Source organism: Indicator indicator, chromosome 9 (genome assembly GCF_027791375.1).
Source record: "Indicator indicator isolate 239-I01 chromosome 9, UM_Iind_1.1, whole genome shotgun sequence".
NCBI classification, from domain to species: domain Eukaryota; kingdom Metazoa; phylum Chordata; class Aves; order Piciformes; family Indicatoridae; genus Indicator; species Indicator indicator.
Window position 1 is genome coordinate 768,873 of NC_072018.1, and position 17,263 is coordinate 786,135.

The 17,263-nt window shown below is 48.8% G+C and overlaps 1 protein-coding gene across 1 annotated transcript in view; it reads left to right on the forward strand.

The window, feature by feature from the left end:
* EHBP1 (EH domain binding protein 1) overlaps positions 1-17,263 on the forward strand; it is a 273,205-nt gene that overhangs the window by 162,050 nt on the left and 93,892 nt on the right. The window contains exons 10-11 of the mRNA XM_054383732.1: positions 5,679-5,857; positions 7,174-7,222. Of these exons, the coding sequence (XP_054239707.1) occupies positions 5,679-5,857; positions 7,174-7,222 (228 nt within the window). The remainder of the gene's footprint in view (positions 1-5,678; positions 5,858-7,173; positions 7,223-17,263) is intronic.

Here is a 17,263-nt window from a genome sequence, read left to right on the forward strand (position 1 = left end):
TTGCAGGGAAGAAGTTTCTTCTCATCTCCAACCTGAACCTCCCCTGGGGCAACTTGAGGCCATTTCCTGTCCTTCTATCACTTGTTCCTAGGGAACCTGGGTTCACCTGGTTCACCACCTGGCTCCAGCCTCCTCTCAGGGAGCTGTAGAGAGCAATGAGGTCTCCCCTCAGCCTCCTCTTCTCCACACTAAACACCCCCAGCTCCCTCAGCTGCTCCTCCCCAGCCCTCTTCTCCAGACCCTTCCCCACCTTCCTTACCCTTCTCTGCACCCTCTCCAGCCCTCAATGTCCTTCTTGCAGTCAGGCTCCCAAAACTGCCCCCAGCACTCAAGGCAGGGCCCTGTGACTGCTGACTGCAGCCCTGCTCCTGCCTACCCCACCACTCCCTTCCCTGGGCACCAGGCTGAAGCAGAACCTTTTGTGAGGTGTGTGCTGGAGCTGTCTGAAGGACACCATTGCCCACAGCCATTTCAGAGGCAACCAGAAAGTGCTTAGGTGGTGACTGCAACACTTCAGCTTTCTGTGGAGAGTTTCAACACCAAGTGTTCAGACTTGGCAGCTGTTGGTTGATCTCTGGGGTCAGGAGTGCTTCATGGTTGGACAATGAGCTCTGAGCTTTCAAAATTTGCTCAAATATGATTTTCCTGCATCTCTGGAGTGCTGTTTCAGACCTTTCCTCCCAGCAGTGGGAGACCCACAGAGATAGTTTAGATAGCAAATAAATGTTAAGTAACAAAGGAGGTTGCAGTGAGGCAGGGGTTGGTCACAGGTTCACAGAATGGTTTGGGTTGGAAGGGACCCCAAAGCTCATCCAGTTCCAACCCCCTGCCATGGGCAGGGACACCTCCCCCCAGCACAGCTTGCTCAAGGCCTCATCCAGCCTGGCCTTGAACACCTCCAGGCAGGAGGCAACCACAGCCTCCCTGGGCAACCTGTGCCAGAGTCTCACCACCCTCACTGCAAAGAAGTTCTTCCTCATCTCCAGTCTCAGTGTCCCCTCTCCCAGCTCAAAGCCATTGTCCCTCATCCTATCACTCCCAGCCCTTGTCCAATGTCCCTCCTCAGCTCTCCTGGAGCCCCTTCAGGTACTAGCAGGCTGCTCTAAGGTCTCCCTGGATCCTTCTCTTCTCCAGGTTGAACAGCCCCAACTCTCCCAGCCTGTCTATATAAGGGAGGTTCTCCAGCCCTCTGAGCATCCTCATGATCTAGTCTCCTCATAGGAGGAAGCAATAGGAGGAGGGGAAATGGCCTCAGCTTGTGCCAAAAGAGGGTTAGGTTGGACTTTAGGAGAAAATTCTTCTCTGAAAGGGTTCTCAGAGCCTGGCAGAGGCTGCACAGAGAGGTGGTTGAGTGCCCATCCCTGGAGGTGTTTGAAAGAGGCAGAGCTGTGGTGCTGAGGGCCATGGTTTAGCCCCAGCCTTGGTAGAGGCTGGTTGGGCTGGATGAGCCTAGAATGATTCTCTGGTTCTGTGGTAAGTTTAGGCCAGTGGTTAGTTACTGGCTTTTGCTTCCTGTTGTGGTAAAGAAGGAGAAAATGTTGATTTTTTTTTAGTTGCATCAAGTGTGAGCCTGGAGTAAGTGTCTGGCAGGTGCTAAGGAGCATTTGTTTCTCTGGAAGGTTTTCATGTCATGCTCCTTTTTCTGGCCTCTGTCCTTTATCCCTGCTCAGCTGTTACCTCAAGGTGTTTGGAGATACCAGCTCCTCCTTAAGGGATTTATTCCTGCTGGGTTGAGTCATTGACAAAGAGCTTAGAACAAAAAATAAAACTAGCCCCACCCAAAACCCCAAACCAACAAAACTAAAGTACTTTTTAACCTTTTTCTGTCCCTATGAGGCAGTATTGGAGAACATTTCAGCCAGGGCAACGTTCTGCACTCTCCTGAGGAGCTGGCAGCCTGAGGGAGGTGTGCTTCTGAAACACCTCTGGCAGGGTAAGGGGAAAAATGACTTCCCTGCTCCTGTGCCTTTTCCTTCCCCAGCAGCAGTGGGGAGGACATGAATCAGGAGGCAGGGAGCAGCTGGTGGCTCAGCACTGACTGCCTTCAGTCAAGTGGGGGCATCCGTGGTCTTCCGCAAAGAGGCAGCGTGGCCAGAAGGATACTCCTGGTCCAGCTGAAGTGGGTGGCCGGGAGGAAACGAATTGCTCTGTTTTGAGCTTCGTTTGGGGGCCCTCTCTAGCTATAAGGAGGCTAAACAATATGGCTGGGGGGGAGGGGGAGGCTGCCTTTGCTTTTAATTCCATGATGCTGTGCAAATAAGAGGGGCTGGGTTCGTTCCCTCTCGTGCAGAGCCACCTCACGACACAGAGCTTTTGGAAGGGAGCTTTTTGGGGGTGAAATGAGGGTCTGCTTCTTGAAAATATCAGCTGCAATCAGTAATTTCTCTGCTGAAGGAGGGAAACATCATAGAGTGTGAGACTCTGGCACAGGTTGCCCAGGGAGGCTGTGGCTGCCTCCTCCCTGGAGGTGTTCAAGGCCAGGCTGGATGAGGCCTTGAGCAGCCTGGGCTGGTGTGAGGTGTCCCTGCCCATGGCAGGGGATTGGAACTGGATAAGCTTAGGGGCCGCTGCCAACCTAAAGCATTCTATCAATCTATGAACCACAAAGAGCCAAAATATTTAATTCTTGGCCTTGTGCTCATCAGAGTGTTACTGAAAGTGTCTGAGTAACCTCTGGGGACATGGTCATCATTAGCTAGTGATACTTGTTAGAAACCACATGCTGACAGTGACTGATAGCCCAGGCTCCTTTCCCACACAGGAAAACTGCAGCCTGGAAGAGGAAGCTCTCTGGGTGCAGTTGGAAGTGGTTGTTTAAAAACCTCATAGATTGATAGCATGGCTTGGGTTGGAAGTGACCTCAGAGCTCATCTACTTCAAACTTCTGCCATGGGCAGGAACACCTCCCACCAGCCCAGGTTGCTCAAGGCTTCATCCAGCCTGGCCTGGGACACCTTAGCAGGCAGGCACTAGTGGTGTTCCCCAGGGATCAGTGCTGGGCCCCATCCTGTTCAATAGCTTTATTGATGATCTGGACAAGGGGATTGAGTCCATCATCAGTAAATTTGCAGATGACACCAAGTTAGGAGGAGGTGTGGATCTGTTGGAGGGTAGGAAGGCCCTGCAGAGGGACTCTGCCAGGCTGGATGGGTGGGCAGAGGCCAATGGGACGAGATTTAACAAGGCTGAGTGCCAGGTTCTACACTTTGGCCACATCAACCCCAAGCAGTGCTACAGGCTGGGACAGAGTGGCTGAGAGCAGCCAGGCAGAGAGGGACCTGGGGGTGCTGGGTGACAGCAGCTGAACAGGAGCCAGCAGTGTGCCCAGGGGGCCAGGAGAGCCAATGGCATCCTGGCCTGCATCAGGAACAGTGTGGCCAGCAGGACAAGGGAGGTTATTCTGTCCTGTGCTCAGCACTGCTCAGGCCACACCTTGAGTGCTGTGTCCAGTTCTGGGCTCCTCAGTTCAAGAGAGATGTTGAGATGCTGGAAGGTGTCCAGAGAAGGGCAGCAAGGCTGGGGAGGGGTCTGGAGCACAGCCCTGTGAGGAGAGGCTGAGGGAGCTGGGGGTGTTTAGCCTGGAGAAGAGGAGGCTCAGGGCAGACCTCATTGCTCTCTACAACTCCTGAAGGGAGGTTGTAGCCAGGTGGGGGTTGGGCTCTGCTCCCAGGCACCCAGCACCAGAACAAGAGGACACAGTCTCAAGCTGTGCCAGGGGAGGTCTAGGCTGGGTGTTAGGAGGAAGTTCTTCACAGAGAGAGAGATTTGCCATTAGGATGTGCTACCCAGGGAGGTGGTGGAGTCAATGTCCCTGGAGGTGTTCAGGAGAAGCCTGGATGAGGCACTCAGTGCCATGGTCTGGTTGATTGGATAGGGCTGCGTGATAGGCTGGACTAGATGATCTTGGAGGTCTCTTCCAACCTGGTTGATTCTGTGATTCTGTGACCTCCAGGGAGGGGGCAGCCACAGCCTCCCTGGGCAACCTGTGCCAGTGTCTTCCTACCCTGACTGCCAAGAATTTTTTCCTCATCTCCAGTCTCAGTCTGCCCTCCTCAAGTCACCTTTGTGCAGTCTCAGGCCGAAGCAGCTGAGCTTTTGGAGACACTGACACTGGTCATTAGTGAAAAGGAAGTGGTTGTACGAATGGCTAGAAGCTGAGAGGTCTGGAATCCTTGTGAATTGCTCTTGTTGCAGCAGAAGGGAGCTTGCAATACCGACAGCCAGGGACTGGAGGCTGGCAGCTGTGCTGAACACATCAGTCATAGGTCAGAGCCGCAGTGCCCTCCGTCCCCATGCCGCCCCTGGGAGTCCTACCTGGCAGCAAGCTCTGCTCTGCCTGCTGCCCGCTCCACTGGGATGGTTTTAAGACTGTCTTTAATTTTTCTTCTCACAAAGTTCGAGCAGAGAAAGTGAAAGAATGTGAATAAGTCACTATTGGGTGTAAGAAAGCAAAATAATGATTATTCTAAACACTTCCATTGGAGAGGTAGGAATGTTTAAGAATCACTACTTAAAACAAAGTGACTCAGTCTCACCTTGCTGGGCTTCTGTCTGCCTGCGTCTTTTCTGGCTGAAGATAACACACTGACCTTGACAAGCTAAGTCTAACAGCCTCTCTGCTTCTTGACTCTCTGCCTTCTGCCTGGGAGCCTGGGGGGAGTCCTTCTGGCTGGGGGAGGAGGCCCCTTGGGGAAGAAGCACAGCCCCTAGAGGGGAGGGGAGGCCAAGGGGCTTGGTTGTGTTTTTCTGTTGATCGTACACATTTGTAAATGTTGTGAATAGTGTCTATTTGTACATGTCCATTGCATTTCATCATAGATTGTAGTTTTGCCTGTGAAATACAGCTTCATTTGCTTCCAGACTGAGCTAGCCTGGTCACTGTTGGTGTGGGAGGGGGATTTCAGCTCTCACACTGTTACAGTTCCTATTTTGGCACCCAGCGTGGGGCGATCGCTTCTTCTCAGATTCATTTCTGCTCAGACTAGGAAGCAAAACGAAGCTGTTTTGGATCCTCTGGCATATTACAGATTCTATTTCCAGTGTGATGACTTACAAATGGGCTGTTTCTGCTATGATAGATAAAACTGTGAGAGATGTGGCTTATAAACTGTTTCTTTGGGGTAAGAACAAGTTGCAGAAAGTTGTTGAGTACTGTTCTGGTTTTATCGGAATAGGGAGTCATGGCAACTCAACTGCAAATCTGCCAGCAGAAGCATTTGAGTTTGCTATTCCTATTGCACTCCACTCGGGATCTTACCTTCCTGAAAAGCAAAAATGCTTCTGGGGATGCTTCTCCTGGGCTGCACCGTGGGCCTTGTCCCACAGGGCACGCGCCAGGGGCAGCAGGGCTGTGCCCGATGTCTGCAGGCACGGCGCTGGCAGCGGCGCAGTTCTCGGCCTGTTCTCAAGGCAGATCTGGAATCCTGAACATCTCCATCCTTGGGAGACGAGTGCCCAGGGCGACGGCTGCGGATAATAACTTGGATTTGTGTCTTCTGCAAGTTGCAGTCATTGTAAACTGACAGCTGGGAAGGACCTAAACTCACATCAAAGGAGACAGATCATCCAGTTGGGTCAATTAATGTTAATTCTCATCTTCCATTAAGTTCTTTTATCTTCTTACTCCTCTTTTTTTCTTTTTTTTTTTTTCTTTTTTTTGTCTCCTTTTCTTTTTGCAGCCAAGCCCAATACCAAGTCCTGTGCTGGGGAAGAAGCCAAACGCTAGTCAGTCACTGCTGGTGTGGTGCAAAGAAGTCACCAAAAACTATAGGGGAGTGAAAATCACCAATTTTACCACCTCGTGGAGAAATGGTTTATCCTTTTGTGCAATACTGCATCACTTTAGACCAGACCTGATGTAAGTGGCCCACAACTCTCTGTCTGCCTCAGCTAACCCTCCTAGAAACATGCAATGTTTAAAGCTTGGGGTGGGGAGGGGGGAGAAATCCAATCCCTCTTTTATTTCATAAATAGATTTCACTGAGAAATGCAACCCCTTGAAAGCTGTGAGGAAAAGAAATCCAAGTCCCTGTTTTATTTAATAAATAGATTTCATTGAGAAATGCAACCCCTTGAAAACTGTGAGGGAAAAAAATCCAAGTCCCTCTTTAATTTCATAAATCTATTTCACTGAGAAATGCAACCCCTTGAAAACTGTGAGGGAAAAATATCCAAGTCCCTGTTTTATTTAATAAATACATTTCATTGAGAAATGCAACCCCTTGAAAGCTGTGAGGGAAAGAAATCCAAGTCCCTCTTTTATTTAATAAATAGACTTCACTGAGAAATGCAACCCCTTGAAAACTGTGGGGAAAAAAATCCAAGCCCCTCTTTTATTTAATAAATAGATTTCATTGAGAAATGCAGGCCCTTGAAAACTGTGGGGAGAAACTCCAAGCCCCTCTTTTATTTAATAAATAGATTGGGTTGAGAAATGCAACCCCTTGAAAACTGTGAGGGAAAAAAATCCAAGTCCCTCTTTTGTTTCATAAGTAGATTTCATTGAGAAATGCAGCCCCTGTTTTCTGCAACAAATCTATATTTAATTCAGGTGGTGAATTTTTTTCGCCCACCCTTTTCTCTGCAGCAGGGATCCATCCTTTGTCAAAGCCAAACCCCCAGCTTTACCAACGCTCCAACTTTATGACCTCTTGGATAAACAATTGTTTCCCTCCCCCCTCTTCCCCCCCCCCTTCTCCATGAGTTGTTTTTTCTTCTTCTTAATCTTCTACAAAGAAGTGACTTCAAGATGATGATGATGAAAATTGTGGTGGTGTTGAAATGAGATGAGAGGAATAAGCCTGTAGCTCTTTGTAGGCTGACAAGGCTGGATTACCTGCTGGTAAATTTGGTTGTCAAGGCCCAGCCTCTAGTCCCTGCCTTAACTTCTTCTTTTAGATGGAAAGCTTCAGGCAATGAAATCTCTGCTTGTTTATTTCTTTATTTATCTATCCCTTTCATTTTCCACACTATTAGTTTTGTTGATTGAATTGCTGTGAAATCACTGCTTACTGTACAAGATTAGTGAGCAGCAATTTTTTGTTAACATTTGGGGTTGTTTTTTTTTGTTGTTTTTTTTTTTTTTGGGGGGGGGTGTCCTGTTTGCTTGTTTGTTTTAAAACTGCTACTTTTATCCAACACTGTACATACCCACTATGCTGTTTTCCCATCCAGTGACTACAAGTCCCTGAATCCTCAAGATATTAAAGAGAACAACAAAAAGGTAAGAACTGGTGGGAAAAGAAAAAGAAAGGGGGAGGTTGGGGGGCAAAAGGGGGGGAAAGGGGGGAAATAGGAAAAAATGGGGGGGGGAAGAAAAAAAGGGGGGATAAGGAAAAAAGGGAAAAGAGAAAATAAAGGAAAAAAGAGAAAAGAGAAAAAAAAGAAAAAAGGGGGGAAGGGAGAACAGAGAAAAAAGTAAAAGGGGAAAAAAGGGGGAAAAGAAGTAAGGAGATTTTAAAAAGGAAGGGAAAAAAGGAGAAAAAAGAAAAAATAAAAAGGGGGGAAAGGGGGAGAAAGGAAAAAAGGTAGAAAAGAAAAAAAAGGTAAAAAAAGTAAAAATAAAAAGAAGGGAGGGGAAGGGGGGAAAGGAAAAAAGGGGGGGGAAGAAAAAAGTAGAAAAGAAAAAATAAAATAAAAAAGGGAAAAAATAAAGAAAAAGGGGGGAAAGGGAAGGGGGAAAGGTAAAAAAAGGAAAAAGTAAAAGGGGAAAAAGGAAAAAAATAAAATTTTAAAAGGAAAAAAAGACAAGAGAAAAGAATAAAAAGGGGGGAAAGGGGAAAAAACAGGAAAAAATGAAACAGGGGGAGTTGTTTTGTGAGGGCAGAAGAGTGGAGCAGAAGAGGACTTCAGCCTCCCACCACTCCAATGGGAGGCATTGGTGCCTCTTGCTTGTTAGGGGCTTCAGCATCCCCAAGAAGCAGAAGGCTGGGATGGAGTTTGGTGTCTGTGTGGGCTGCAGGAAGGGGGAGAGCAGAGCAGAGGGCTGGCAGCCTCCTCTGGGCTCTCCTCTGAATTTAGCAATCAGACGCATCTTTGAAAAACCAAAAAGAAGACTGGAAGTGCTCTGGGACTGTGGTGTGCAAGGCTTGGATTGAGGTGTGCAAGGCTTGGACTGTGGTGTGAAAGGCTTGGATTATAGTGTGAAAGGCTTGGATCATGGTGTGCAAGGATTGGATTGTGGTGTGCAAGGTTTGTATTATGGTTTGCATGGCTTGGATTGTGGTGTGCAAGGCTTGGGTTCCATGCAAGGTTTGGGTTGTGGTGTGCAAGGCTGGGGTTCAGTGCAAGGCTTGGTTTCTGTGCAAGGTTTGGTTTATGGTGTTCAAAGTTTGGGTTCTGTGCAAGGTTTAGGTTGTGGTGTGCAAGGCTTGGGTTCTGTGCAAGGTTTGGGTTCTGTGCAAGATTTGGGTTGTGGTGTGCAAGGTTTGGGTTGTGGTGTGCAAGGCTTGTAGCACTCAAGGCTTGTGCTGCAGCATGCACAGTTTGGGTTTGCTGCACTCAAGCCCTCTCCTCGGTGCAGCTCCGCCTGCTGCGGCAGCTGCTGCCCTGCTACTGAACTTGGTATCTCTGAGGTGACATTTTCCAGCCCCTCGGCTGCTGCCCCTCACTTGCGGTTGGGAGCAGTGCCCGCGGCGCAGGCAGCTGGGGGTGTGAAGTGCTGCCCAGCACCCTTTAAACAACCCCAAAGCGAGCAAAATAGCTTCCAGCCCTGCAGGAGCCGCTGGGCTCAGCCCTGCGCTGCAGCTTCGAGATGCACAGGTGGGAGAGGCTTCTCGGGCAGGAGCAGGAGCAGGAGCTGCGTTGGGAGGCAGCAGAAGCCTTCTGCTCACTCCTTCGGGCATGGGACAGGCACTGGTTGGGCCCTTTGGAAGTTGTCATTGTCACGGGGGTCACTGAGAGCAAATCTGTGCTGAGGATGACCTGAGAGTTGGGGCTTGAGGCGCTGCCTTCTCAGGGCTCTGCTTGAATTGGGATTTCTTTTTTTTTTCATTTTGCTTTTTTAGTTTCATTTGCTTTCTTTCATTGTACTTTTTAAATTTTACTTCTATTTTACTTTTTTATTGTACTTTCAATTTACTTTTGTTTTACTTTTTTATTGTACATTTTTATTTTGCATTTTTAATTTCCCTTTGTTCTGCTTTTTTATTTCTACTTTTTAAGTTTACTTATGTACTTTCTTATTTTACAGTTTTCTAGTTTGTTCTTTTATTTTATTTTACATTTTTAAAAATATTTATTCCACTTATTTGTATTTTTCAATTTTTTTAATTTACTTTTTTAGTTCACTTTTTTCCCCTTTTTTAGTTTACTTTTTTAGTAGTTTATTTTTCTATTGTAGTTTTTTAGTTTACATTTTTTCATTTTAGGTTTTTATTTTCTTTTTTACTTTTACTTTTTTGGTTTACATTTTCTGTTTTGCTTTTTTAATTTTACATTTTTTAATTTTTTCATTTTAGTTTTTAGTTTACTTTTTCATTTTACTTTTTGGTTTACTTTTTCTTTTACTTTTTTGTTTACTTTTTAATTTTACTTTTTAGTTCTACTATTTAATTTCCTTTTTTGTTTTACTTTTTTGTTCTTTTTATTTTCCTTTTTTCCTTTTCCTTTATTTTCCTTTTTTGGTTTTACTTTGGTATTTTCCTTTTCTGTTCTACTTTTTTTGTTTACTCTTTTAATTTTCCTTTTTCCTTTCCTTTTTTTTATTTTCCTTTTCCCCTTTTCCTTTATTTTCCCTTTTTTGGGTTTTACTTTGGTATTTTCCTTTTCTGTTCTACTTTTTTTGTTTACTTTTTTAATTTTACTTTTTTTCCTTTTTTTATTTTCCCTTTTTCCTTTTCCTTTTTTAATTTTCCTTTTTTCCTTTTCCTTTTCCTTTTTTTCTTCTACTTTTTTTATTCCTCCTGGGTTTGTACTTTACTTGTTTTATTTCACTTTTATTTTACCTCTTTATTCTTTTATTTTACCTCTTTATTTAGTGCTTTAAAAGCACTGAATTTAGTTGGGACAAAGATGTAAAAACTCCTGGAAGGAATTAACGAATTTCCATGCTAGGTGGCAAGGATAACCGGAGGCTGTTGGCTTGCAGGCTCCTGGCACTGCTTGAGTGCGTGGAGGGGGTTTTTGCTGCGCCGTGCCCCGCCGCTGGCCGTTAGCCAGGGAGCTGCTTTGCAAAGCAGAGCCTCGGGAGCCCGGGCAAGGAAGCATCCTCGAGCTGCAGCCGCCTCAGGGCACATGTGCCCAGGGAGATGCGGCTCGGAGAGTATGCCCGATGTGCACCCCCCCGACATCCCAGCGGTTCCTGTGGCCACAGCTTGCGGCTGAGCTCCTCAGGGTGGATTCGAGCCAAAGCAAGGCTGTGCTGGTGCCGAGGGAGGCGAGCAGCGATCAGTCGTCTGCCCTTCGTGAGACCCTGCAGCAAAGGGCTGCGCTCCGGGGCCCGGCCCTGCACCGCACCAGTTCCCAGGCCTGCAGAAGTCATGATTGTTGTTATTGTGCACCTCTTCTCTTTCATCACCTCGCCAGCCTTCCCCTGACAGCCTGGCTGAGTATCTCAGTTGCTTCCTGCAGATTTATTTCCTGGTCTCACACAGTCCTGCCTGATAACCCCGCGTGCCCTCGCTGGCAGGGAATGCGGCGCTGCCAACAATGCCTGCCTAGAAATTCCATGCAGATACCTAACACGTGTGACAGTGATGCCTCCTAACCAATTAAAATAACATCTACAGATGAATGGGACAATTTTCTTTGTCCAAAGCAGCTTTCCCCCCGCCCTCATCTCCTTCCCTCTCCTGAGACTGTGACCACAGATGAAAGGTTAAGCCATAAGAGAGTATCTTCTAAGGGTGCCTGACCTGGTTTGTATCTTAATGAAAACAGAGAAGAGCCCTTCAGAGGCAACTAATTCAGTGCAATTGCTGTGCCTGGTTGCACCTTGAAATGCACAGTTCCACAAGGCACATCACCTCCACAGCTTCCTGATAGGGCACACCAGGCTGTGCTGCCACTGATGCTGAATGAAAAAGGGTCTTTACCTGTGACATCTGATCCCAGGCAGGATATCTTACAGAGGTGGGAAATGGTTGGAATACTGCCTCTGGTGCTTGTGCTGATGGATCCCAATTGATGCCTGTCAATCAGCTTGGCAGTAAATTAAATAAAACCCCAAGTCCTGCTCTAAGGTCTCCCTGGAGCCTTCTATTCTCCAGGCTCAACAGCCCCAACTCTCCCAGCCTGTCCCCATAGCAGAGCATCTTTGTCACCTCCTCTGGACCTGCTCCAGCAGCTCCAGGTCCTCTTGTGTTTGGGACCCCAGAACTGAAGGCAGGTGCAGAGCAGAAGAGAAGGGCAGAATCCCCTCCCTGTGCTGCTGCTCTCCCTGCTCTGGAGACACTCTGCACACAGCTGCCTGCTGGGCTGCCAGGGACCATTGCTGGCTCCTGGGGACTCTGTCACCACCTGACACCCCCAAGGCCTTCTCCTGCAGGCTGCTCTCCAGCCACTGCTCACCCAGCCTGGATCTGTGCTTGGCATTGCCCTGACCCAGCTGCAGGACCTTGCCCTTGGCCTTGTTGAACCTCAGGAGGTTGTCATGGGCCCAGCTCTGCAGCCTGCCCAGGTCCTTCTGGATGGATCCCTTCCCTCCAGCCTGCAGACTCCCTGAGGGAGCCTCAATGCCACTGCCCATGGCACTGACAAAGATGTTAACCAGCACTGGTCCCAGTACCCACCCCTGAGGGCCACCACTTGTCACTGGGCTCCATGTGGACCCTGAGCCCTTGCCCACAGCTCTCTGAGAGCTGCCTTCCAGCCAATTCCTTGCCCAGCCAGTGGGCACCCCTCTAGTCCATGCTTCTCCCAGCTGGTGACCAGGATGTCCTGTGGGGCAGTGTCAGATGTTTTGCACAAGTCCATTTGATTAGTGGCAAATGATAATGACCAAAGTGTGAGACCTGCAGCACAGCTCCTGCTCGAGGAGAGGAATCCTGCACGTTGCTAATGACATGCCCTGCACTCTCAAAGTGTGAACAGCTGAACTACACTTGGCTGGAGCTTGGAGGGGATGAGGGAAGGAGAAGTGGAGGGGCAGAGCAGTGTGGCTCTAATAATGAACCTCTGGGTTTAATTACTGCAGTGTGTAGAAAGGCTGGTTTCATTTGAGGGGAGCAGGGGAATTTATTTGTGTGGGAATAGTATCAGATCTCCTGAAGGTTTGACTGCCACTTGCCCTTTGCAGGGTGCTGCTGTTTTGTTTTCCTTTTTTTCCCAGTTCTTGACTGTTTTTGCTAAATTCCTCCATACATTTTAACTCATTTGTCTTGACAAAAGATTCATGGAATACTAGAATGGCTCAGGTTGGAAGGGACCTCAGAGCTCATCTACTCCAATCTCCTGCTGTGGGCAGGGACACCTCTCAGGCTGCTCAAGGTCTCATCCAGCCTGGCCTTGGACACCCCCAGGCAGGAGGCAGCCACAGCCTCCCTGGGCAGCCTGTGCCAGAGTCTCACCACCCTCACCCTGAAGAACTTCTCCCTCAGCTCCACTCTAACCCTGCTCTGCCTCAGCTTCAAACCATTCCCCCTTGGCCTGTCTCCAGACACCTTCAGCAAAAGTCTCTCTGCAGCCTTCCTGCAGGATCCCTTTAGCTATTGCAAGGCAGCTGACTGTAGTTTTACAGCACAATCATCCATGCCCCTCTCTTCCTGTCACTTATTGCTGGGGGAGAAGAGACCAACCCCAACCTTCTCTTCTCCAGGCTGAAGAGCCCCAGCTGCCTCAGCCTTTGGAATATCCATTTAAGCAGAAGTGACAAGTGGAGTCCCTCAGTGATCAGTGCTGGGACTAGTCTTGTTTAACATGTTGGTTGGTGACATGGACAGTGGCACTGAGGCTCCCTCAGCAAGCTCAACAACCACACCAAGCTGTATGGTGCTGCTGACAGGCTGGAGGGAAGGGATCCATCCAGAGGGATCTGGCCAAGCTGCAGAGCTGGGCCCATGACAACCTCCTGAAGTTCCACAAGGCCAAGGGCAAGGTCCTGAGCTGGGTCAGGGCAATCCCATCACAAATCCAGGCTGGGCAGGGACTGGCTGGAGAGCAGTCCTGAAGAAAAGGCATTGGGGGTGCTGGTGGAGGAGAAGCTCAACAGTTCTGCGGCCTCTGTTCCAGGAAGGATCTGGAGGTGCTGGAAGGTGTCCAGAGAAGGGCCATGAGGATGAGCAGAGGATGGAGCTGCTCTGCTATGGAGACAGCCTGAGAGAGTTGGGGTTGTGTAGTCTGGAGAAGAGAAGGCTCCCAGGAGACCTTCTTACAGCCTTGCAGTATCTGAAGGGGCTTCATGAAAGCTGGGGAGGGACTTCTGAGGGTGTGAGGGAGTGATAGGAGTGGGGGAATGGAGCAAAACTAGAAGTGGGGAGATTCAGACTGAATGTTAGTTAGGAAGAAGTTGTTCCCCATGAGGGTGGGGAGAGCCTGGCAGAGGTTGCCCAGGGAGGTGGTGGAAGCCTCATCCCTGGAGGTTTTTGCAGCCAGGCTGGATGTGGCTGTGAGCAACCTGCTGGAGTGTGAGGTGTCCCTGCCCATGGCAGGGGGGTTGGAACTGGCTGAGCCTTGAGGTCCCTTCCAACCCTGACAATTCTGTGATTGTATAACTGTAATTCAGACTGGCAGGGATAGCACTGGATCAGAATGGAAAACATCCCTTCCCTTTCAGCTGCCAGCCAGCGTTTATAACTGGTAGTGCTGCTTGCTTCTGCCAGATGATTCCACTGAATGATAAGCACAGGCTTTAACTTGATGACCTCAGAGGGATCCTGCAGGAGTGTGTGTGGTTAAACAGGCACTTCTTTAACCTCTGTAAAACGAAGGCTTGGGTATCCCTGTGTTTAACAAAAAGAAACTTGGCTGGCAGGTTGGCTCACTAATACCATGCTGCAAGCTAGTTACAAGCTAGGAAAGTGCTGCCACATCCAGAAGCTCCCAACTTTTCTCACAGTGAAGGAGAACCCATCACACACTGCTGTCTGGGGATGCACAGGGCATAGGAGTGTGACTGATAGAGCTCAGGACTGTAACGTGTTTGCACATCAACCCAGATGTCTAGTGTCCTTCAAATGCAGAGGAACAAGAACCTGTGTTGCCCAGAACAAGGAGGAGAGAGGATGAAAATAACTCTTAGGCACCAGATTCTCCTCCCCTTCTACTGAGGCTTTGTCTGGAGCACTCTGTCCAGTTCTGGGCTTCCTAGACCTAAAAGGACAAGTTGCTGCTGGAGAGAGTCCAGCAAGAGCCCCTGAGCTGCTGAGGGCACTGAACATCACCTTGTGAGGAGAGACTGAGAGCCCTGGGGCTGCTTAGCCTGGGGAAGAGCAGCCTGAGGGGGAGCTCAGCAATGCTCAGCAAGAGCTACAGGGTGAGGTCAGGAGGCTGGAGCCAGACTCTGCCCAGTGGTGCCCAGGGACAGGACAAGGGGCAGTGGACACAGACTGGAACCTTACAGGTTGGACATTAGGAACAATCTGATCCCAGCAAGGGTTCTCAGGGACTGGCCCAGGCTGCCCAGGGAGGTGGTGGAGTCCCCATCCCTGGAGGGGTTTCAAAGCTGTGTGGATGTGGTGCTGAGGGAGGTGGTGCAGTGGTGGTGGTGAGGTTGTGAGCTCTGGGCGAGGCATTGGACTTGGTGATCTCAGAGGTCTCTTCCAACCTCAACAGCTCTATGGTTGTGTCCCTCAGTACTATACATTTTTGTAACAACCTCTGATAATGAACCTTCCCAAGGAATTATAGCCCACCAAAGGTCATCAATGATTTTAGGCCAAATCTTTTAGCAGAGGGAGAGGAAGATGAGCTTGAGACCAAATCATCCAGATAATTTCTGCCTGGATAAAGTCTGTGGATCATTTGTCAGAGTGATACACAAATGGCCTTGCCAACAGCACTTGGCAGGTTGCACCTGAGCATGAGGGGGAAGCATGCAGGGGGTCAGGAAGAGAAATTCCAGCTCTCAAAAGCAGAGTTTGAGAAGAGTTTGAGAAGGTGTTTAAGGCCACGCTGGATGAGGCTCTGGCCAGCCTGCTCTACTGTGAGATGTCCCTGCCCATGGCACGGGGGTTGGAGCTGGATGATCCTTGTGGTCCCTTCCAACCCTGACTGATTCTATTCTATGAAGTGGCTGAGCTGAAAACTGTTTGACCCTTGAGTAGGGAATGAGACTGCAATGGGAATGAGAGAAATGGGAATAAGAGAGCCTCCTTTCCTCAGAGCAAGTGAAACAGCTGGGGTCTGCTGGGAACCACATCCTAAGCCTCTGCTGAGCATTTATTAATGTGAAACCCAAGTGGATAAACCAATAAGATGGGAATTTCTCCTTCCTTGCTTCCAACCTTCTGTAAGTACATGGATTAAGGAAATAGCAGAAAACTGGGGCAGTGGAAGCCAGCGGTGGTGTTTCCTTGCAAAAAGAACAGGCTCTTGCCCAGGTCTTAAATTTACCACCCTTTTGTGTTCAAAATAATGTAGGGACAACTGGGATGGTGTTCGGAAGGAGGTGAAGAGGAGCAGCAGAATTGCTGGGGGAGGAGAAGGCTGAGTGCTTTGCCTCCACGCTAACAGGAGGCCTTTTTAAAGGCTTCCTTGAAACCCGATCCGACCTTCCCGGGTTAATCCAGGATAGTAATCATTCATTGTAAATTGAGAAAGGGCTTTAATTCTCCCAAACGAGAAAAACCTGATGCACCAAGCCCACTGCCTCTCAGGGCTAGCAGAGGGAAGGACAATGTGGCCTCACTGAGAGAGAGGCTTTCAGGCTGCTTGGGGCTTAGGAATGAAAGTGAGGCAGGAAGGAAATTCACTCTCTCTTTCGTACCGAAGCAGCCCGGGCCGATGGCTCTAACATGCATCTGTCTGCCGGGCTCCTGGGAGTCCTCTCTTCTATCGAGTCATCAGTGGTGCTGTCCTTTTTTGGCTATCTGGGGCAGAAGTTTTTCATCAACACAAATCACTGCAATTACATGGCCAGCAGAAGGGAGCAGGCTGATGGCCAGTGATAAAGCCCAAGATGGATTAGTGTCGTGTTTCTTCTAGCTTTGTTCTTTATCTTAAAAAGCTATCCCAAGTTGCTTTCCTTTTTTAGTTGTTTGGGTTTTTTTTCTGCTCTAGCTCTTACACCTTTTTTTTTTTTTTTTTTTTTTGCTTGTTTCCTGCATACCTGAGTGAGACTCATTCAAGATACTGCTAGGTTTTTCCCACTGCAAACAGAAGTTTTTGTCTCATGCATGGCCAGCAGATCCAATGAGGTGATTCTGCCACTTTGCTCTGCTCTGGGGAGACCTCACCTGCAGTGCTGGGTCCAGCTCTGGAGCCCTCAATATAGGAAGGACATGGACCTGATGGAGAGGGTCCAGAGGAGGGCCATGAAAATGCTCAGGGGGCTAGAATACCTCTGCTGTGATGACAGGCTGAGGGAGCTGGAGGTGTTCAGCCTGGAGAAGAGAAGGCTCCAGGGAGACCTTAAAGCAGCCTGCCAGGACCTGAAGGGGGTTGCATAGGGACCGTTCCCAAAGGCCTGCAGGGACAGGACCAGGGGCAATGGCTTCAAACTAGAGCAGAGCAGATTGAGATTGGATGTGAGGAAGAAGTTCTGCAGCAGGAGGCTGCTGGAACACTGCAACAGGTTGCCCAGGGAGGTGGTTGAGGCCCCATGCCTGGAGATATTCAAGGTGAGGCTGGACAGGGCTCTGGGCAGCCTGATCTAGTTGAGGATGCCTCCACTGACTGCAAAGGGACTTGGACTGGGTGAGCTTTGGAGGTCCCTTCCAACCCAGGCCATTCTGTGATTCTATAAACAGCTTTGTACTCAGGAAAGTGACATCATTTTGAGCAACCAAAGAGTTTAGTCCTGTATGGTTTTAAGGTACATTCCAAATGTTTAAAACAATGCCATTTAAGTGTCTTTACTGGTCATGGTCTCTGGATTTGCATTGCTGTGAAGATACCTCTGCAAGGCATTGGGCAAATGGATGAGTTGGATGTTGGATTGTGCAGTGAAGCCAAAATAAGCAGTAGAGCTGAAGCTGTACTCTTCCTGCCATACTGGCTGTGTTTTGGGCTGGCTTATTTTGACCAAAACTTCTACTTGGGTTCTTGAAATGTGATCTGTAAGACAGATCTGGAGGTGCTGCAACATGTCCAGAGAATGGCCATGAGAATGAGCAGAGGGCTGGAGCTCCTCTGGTATGAGGACAGACCAAGAGAGTTGGGGTTGTGC